The sequence below is a fragment of the Corvus brachyrhynchos genome, unplaced genomic scaffold (genome assembly GCF_000691975.1).
Source record: "Corvus brachyrhynchos isolate BGI_N302 unplaced genomic scaffold, ASM69197v1 scaffold61, whole genome shotgun sequence".
NCBI classification, from domain to species: Eukaryota; Metazoa; Chordata; class Aves; order Passeriformes; family Corvidae; genus Corvus; species Corvus brachyrhynchos.
This window is the reverse complement of record NW_008236478.1, coordinates 1,321,661-1,327,497: the sequence shown is the minus strand read 5'-3', so window position 1 is coordinate 1,327,497 and position 5,837 is coordinate 1,321,661. Positions and strand designations below refer to the sequence as shown.

The 5,837-nt window shown below is 49.3% G+C and overlaps 1 protein-coding gene across 1 annotated transcript in view; it reads right to left on the bottom strand.

Annotated features, from left to right (window-relative positions):
* Positions 1-3,402: 3,402 nt before the first annotated feature.
* LOC103624583 (elongation of very long chain fatty acids protein 6-like) overlaps positions 3,403-5,837 on the bottom strand; it is a 4,184-nt gene continuing 1,749 nt past the window's right edge. Inside the window, exons 3-4 of the mRNA XM_008643879.2 lie at positions 4,858-4,931; positions 3,403-4,283 (exon numbers count right to left, since the gene is read on the bottom strand). Coding sequence (XP_008642101.1) covers positions 3,862-4,283; positions 4,858-4,931 — 496 coding nt within the window. The 3' untranslated portion in view covers positions 3,403-3,861. The remainder of the gene's footprint in view (positions 4,284-4,857; positions 4,932-5,837) is intronic.

Here is a 5,837-nt window from a genome sequence, read left to right as displayed (position 1 = left end):
AGGGTGTGCCGCGCTCCTGCCCGCGGCGCCGCTACAGCCTCCGGGAAAACCTCCGGGAAAAACCGCCCCCCTCCCGCGGCACGGATAAAGCCAGTGAAAAACCTCCCCACTACCGCGGCACCTCTACAGCCTCCGAGAAAAACCTCCCCCCTCGCTCTCGCCCACTCCCCAGCCCGGCTTCACCGGTTCTCGCAGCCTGGAGCTCTTTCTACTCCCGCCCTCGCTAAGTCTCCGTGTCTGCAGCGCGTCCTCTGCCCGGCCCGTGCCAGAGCTGCAAGGCTGCTCCCCTGCATCCCGCACCCTCCGCACATCCCTTCATGCGCCCCTAAGACAAGTTGTTCCAGCTGTGCAAGGGTCCTCAAAGACGCCTTCAGCGGGGATGACGGCTTCCCCTGAGCAGTGATTCCTACGCGGGAGGCAACCGATTGCTCTCTGTGCCCTCAAAGTAGAAAAAAACCCAACTCAACAAAAACAGACAAATCCCCAAGATACATCCCCTCCAAAGCAGGCCTGCTGTCTATTTCAGCTCACCAGCACACATAAGAAGGACTTTTCTTCACAAAGTACCGGGAGGAGACATTCCTAGGAAGTTTCAGGGCAATAGCACTGACTGGGAAAGGAGGGTGCTGTTATTAGCTCCCCAAGCCCCAGAAAGCACCACCACTTTCCTCACACCCACAGGTCAGCACTGCAGACAACTTGCCAAACAACAACAGCGATATAAAATCTTTCTAGCTAGGTCTGGGAAGTTTATTGCTCTCTCTTCTTTTGCCAGAGAGGACAGCAGAGCAAAGGGACTGATGCTGGGCTGGCTGATGGTTTGCATTCCCTGGGGAAGGCACGGGGCTGCGGGGTGGGGGGAAAGGCAAGGCTTCCTGACAGCACTGGAAAGGCAGGATCCTCATTTTGTGTGGAGGGATGTGGCTATTTGAAAAGTTGCAATGCCTCTTGGAAGGGGAGAAAGGGTTCCCACAAGATACTCTCTGCAAACCCTCCTACTGGGTTGATCCTTGCCCCTTGAAAGATACTTCCCACTCCAGCAGCCTGTATGGATGGAGCTACAAAGAGCTCTTAGAGGGCTGAAGCCTTCTGGAGATGCAGAGCCCTGCCTCCAGGGCCCTGCTCTGCACTGCTGAGTGGGGGCAGCACCTGTAGAGCAAGGGGGATGGAGCAGCTCACCTCATCCCACAGAGCATCACCTCTGAAGCACCAAGACTGGCAGTTTAGGTAGAAAAAGAGCAACTGTGAACATACCACTTCTTCAAGTGTTTTGCATCAGGCCCAGAGAGTTGTGGGGAATGGCGCTAAATCCAGTTGGTCAACGATCGCTAGTGGTGTTCCCCGAGACTCAGTTTTGGGGCCAGTCCTAACATCTTTATTGATGATCTGGACATGGGGATTGGGTACACCCTCAGTAAATCTGCAGCTGACACGAAGTTGGGTGGGAGTGTTGATCTCCTCGAGGGTAGGAAGGCTGTACAGAGACACCTGGACAAATTCAATCAGTTGGTTAAGGACAACTGCAAGAGGCTCAATAAGGTGACATACTGGGTCCTGCACTGGTATTGCAGGAACTGAAGGCACAGCTACAGGCTAGGGGAGGAGTGGCATGAAAGCTGTTCAGAAGAAAAGGGCTTGGGCTCAATATGAGCCAGCAATGTGACCAGATGGCCAAGAAGGCCAATGCCATCCTGGCCTGTAGCAAGAATACTGTGGCCAACAGAACCAGGGAAGCGATCATGTCCCTGTACCTGGCACTGGTGAGGCCACAGCTCAAGTACTGCTTTCAGTTCTGGCCACTCAGTTCAGAAAGGACATTGAGGTGCTGGAGTGTGTCCAGAAAGACTCATGAATGATCTAGAAAACTTGGCTTGTGAGGAATGGCTGATGCAGCTGTGTTTGTTTAGTGCTGAGAAGAGGAGGCTCAGGAGGATCTCATCACTCTCTACAACTGCCTGAAGGGAGGGTGCAGTGAAGTGGGGACTGGTCTCTTCTACTCTGCCTACAGAGGACAAGAGGAAATTACTCAGATTAGATATTAGAAAAAATTTTTTCACTGTTAAGGTGGTCAAGCATTGGAATAGGTTGCCCAGCAATGCGATGGAGTCACCATCCCTGGAGGTACATAAGAGGCATCAGGATCTGGTGCTGGGTGATGTGATTTAGTGGTTACAGTGGTAGTGGTGGGTGGATGGTTGGACTTGATGATCTTAAAGGTGTCTTCCATCCTTGATGATTCTATGATTCTGCATGTTGGCACAGATGTGCAACACAGCTGAGGGAGCACTCCTGGGGCAGCTGTAGACAAATAAGAGGAGAGCTGGCAGTTGCTCCACCAGGACCACAGCTGTTACAGAAAGTGCCCCAAATAACACCATGCAGAAGAGAGACCACTCCATTACCCCCGTATGTTCACCATCCCTTCTCTAGAGACCTTCTAAATGTGGAAGCCAGTTTACTCCTATTTCCCAACACTTCAGCTGACTGGTCCTGCCTTTCCCACACCTGGGGAAAGCACTGTTACACCACCACCCAACATGCTGCCAAATCCTGAGCAGCAGCCCTTTGTCAGGGAAGGCTGGACAGGGCACAGGCTGCTGCCATCTCCCAGCATTGAAGGTGCAGCCCACAGCCCTGTGAAAGGCCAAATCTCATTCACCAGGTAGGAGCCAACACCCACCCAGAGGCTTGGACAATTGGACTCAGGCTCTGAGGAACATCTTGGCTTTATGAAGCACAGTGACATGCTCAGTTCAGGTGGTAAAACAACAGCCTGATTTTTTTATCATCTCTCTCACTTCTAGCTCCCTGGTGGTGAGCAAAGGCACTCAGGCAGCAGGACCAGCTGATGACTGCAGAAGGGGTAAGCACAGAGGGACAGAGGCTGCTGGATATGCCTCTAACCTTCAGGAAGAGACAGTATTGAGACAGAAAAAGCAGCACTCCTCTCATAGTTCTGTATGAAGGTCAAGTATGAAAAAGGCATCAAAGAAATCAGTCAATTAACCAATCCATACATGATAGCATTTATTAGTTGTTTTAACACCTCTCCCAGTGGCAGGTGCACCATGAGAGGAGTTGACTCTGGGACCCTTCTGTCCCAAGCCCATGAGACTGGCCATGGGCTGGGACCATTGACAATGCCTGACACACTCTGCAGGACAGAGCTGGACCCTGCTCAGTTTTTAGGGTTTGAGGCAGTAGGTACTCAAGTTAAATAGATTGTTTAATATTGTACAAAAGGGACACCACAGGTAACACCCATTAAAGTTCATGGGATGCAGTTCCTTGCATCACAGAGAAGAGAGAGCCCAGACAGATCCCCTCCCTACATAGCCTTAAAAAACAGCAGGAGTTTTCCATTTCAGTGCTATTCCCACCAGTAATAAATTAGGGCTTCCCTGCAGAGTAGCAGCAGGTTTGAGCTCTATTCTTCCCCAAAACTGGGGACCATGGAGAGAGCAGTGCTGCTTTGAGAGGAATTTCCCTACCTTTTTTCCAAGGAGAGTCTTGGTGCATGCAGGATTCTATCAGTCCCCAGGAAGGAAGTGAGGCACAAGGCAAACCCAAGTGATGCAGAGAAGAAGGAAAAGCAGAACCACAACCCTGAGGTCTCCAGCCCTCAGCCTCTTTCACTTTCTCTTGTTCCCTTTTTTGCCACAACTCGCACCTCACTCTGGCATGCCACCCACTGCAAGGCAGATACACCAAAGGCCAATATGCAAGTTATGCTGAAAGCTCTTACCCACAATGATCTCTTCCTAAACCCCATCAGGCACTTGGGCTTCAGACAGAAGCAAAAAGTTTCCCCTTTCCCTCTCTTCCCACTTCCATCCCAATCTCTTCTTCCATCCTTTGGTTTTAATCCCCCTTTGATTTGCGGGTGCTACTCAGATAAGTTTTTATGAAGAAGTTGAAGAAGAGGGCCAATAAAGTGGTATACAAGACAGTTGAAAAGAAAAACACCGGCCAGTTGACTTGGCAGAGCTTATTATCCTTCCAGAAGAACAAAAAGATGTTCATTATTACAAATCCCGTCATCTGCACCATCTGTGAAGTGGTGATTAGCATGGCGATGGAGGCGGGTACCCGGATGCCCATGGCTGTCACAGTGTAGTAGCAGTATGTCAAACAATGGATACTGAGGTTCAAGGCTGCGTTCCACCCCAAGCCAGCTGCCATATCCTTATAGGCACAACAGGCTATAATCATCGTGGCTAAGTGGTGGTACCAGTGGACAAAAATGAGCTTCTTCTTCCGGAGAACAATGAACAGAGTGTCACCTGGGGTTGGGGGAGAGGTGTATCATTAGTCAGGTGAAAGCACAGCAGTTGCATGAGTTTTCACATGAGACAGACCAAGCAAACTTCAATGCTGAAGCCGTTATGTGGTTTGATCCCAACAAAACCTAGGTTCCCATTTAAATAATCTGTATTGAAAAAGACCATTTAGGCACCCTACCTGCTGGCATGTTTGTAGTATAAGAGCCCCTTGCCCCAGGCTTGCTTTCCCAGATCTACATGCACTGCACTTCAGACCGGCTCTTCTTTACTTCTTTGTATGAAAACTCGGTGGACAGGCCAGCCCTCCCTGCCTGTCTGCTGGCCCCTCGCCACAGTCATTCCAGTGCAGAATTGCCTAGTCCAGGCACTGGCCTGGGGATCCAGGCTGCAAGCCCATGGAGAGCAAGCATATCATCTGAGTTGAGCAATAGGGAGCAAGAAAATGAGTGACACATGCAAGGATAAACAACCCTTTTCTCCAAGTAGCATTTGGAGAGAGACCTGTAGAAGAAAATCTGCTTGTAAAAGCAAAGGAGTTATAAACACACAGGATAAGGAGAAATTTCAGACTCACCCAGTTCAACAAGTTTGCTCAGCACAAATAGATAAATCGAAAGTTTGGAAACAGGGTGGATGAAGAAGGATTGGCTACACACTGATCACTTAAATCCCTTGGTAAGGAGGAGGAAGGCCATTTGCTTCCAGACCCAACAGGCTGCAATGACACTGCAAGAAAACCAGAGGAGAGCTGAATACTGTGCCCAGGGCCTCAACATAGCCTCTGATAGCTCTGCACCTATGGATATTCAGTTAACTCCATCTTGATGCTCAGGGCAGTCTCGGAGACATTTAAACAAAATTTGCCTTCTTAGACTTCCTAACAAGTTTTAGCCAGGATATAAAACCTATTCCTGCAAAACAGAGCAGCATTAAAGAGTGCTTCCTCATTACATCCCCTGCTTCCAATGCTTGAAGAGGCACTTGAGCAAAAGCTGCCCCACCTGATGAGAAATGGAGGACAACTGTCCTGATGTCCCACCATTATGACATGGGCCCACAGGGAGCATTTATATCCTCCTGTGGCAGGCAACTCCTACAGCTTATGAGAAGAAATACCACTTTTTCTTTGTTATCAACCTATATGTTTCATTTGCACAAGCTTGTCTCTGAACAGACCATGAACAGTCATCCCCTGGCCTCCCCTTTCCCACAACCTGTGATTTTACAGACCACTGCCATACCCTGCCCTGACAGAGGACAACCAGTGTCTCTTTGACCTTATCAAAGCAAACTGGAGTTACAGAGGCAGTAGTCTAGTCTTCCTCTGTCCCACCAAACAGACAGAAAAAGTTGTGGAGATGAGGGCAATTTTCTAAAATTGACACCTGCTTGTTTAAATACAGAGCATGGGCTGAAATATTTTCATGGCCACTACAGGAAACCTTTACTCTAAGACTGGACAGTTTGAAAACACATTTTAGATAATCTTTTGTGCTTCTGTGAGTGTAGCAGAATTTTCCCCACCTCCTACACAACGGGATTAGAGAAAATGGT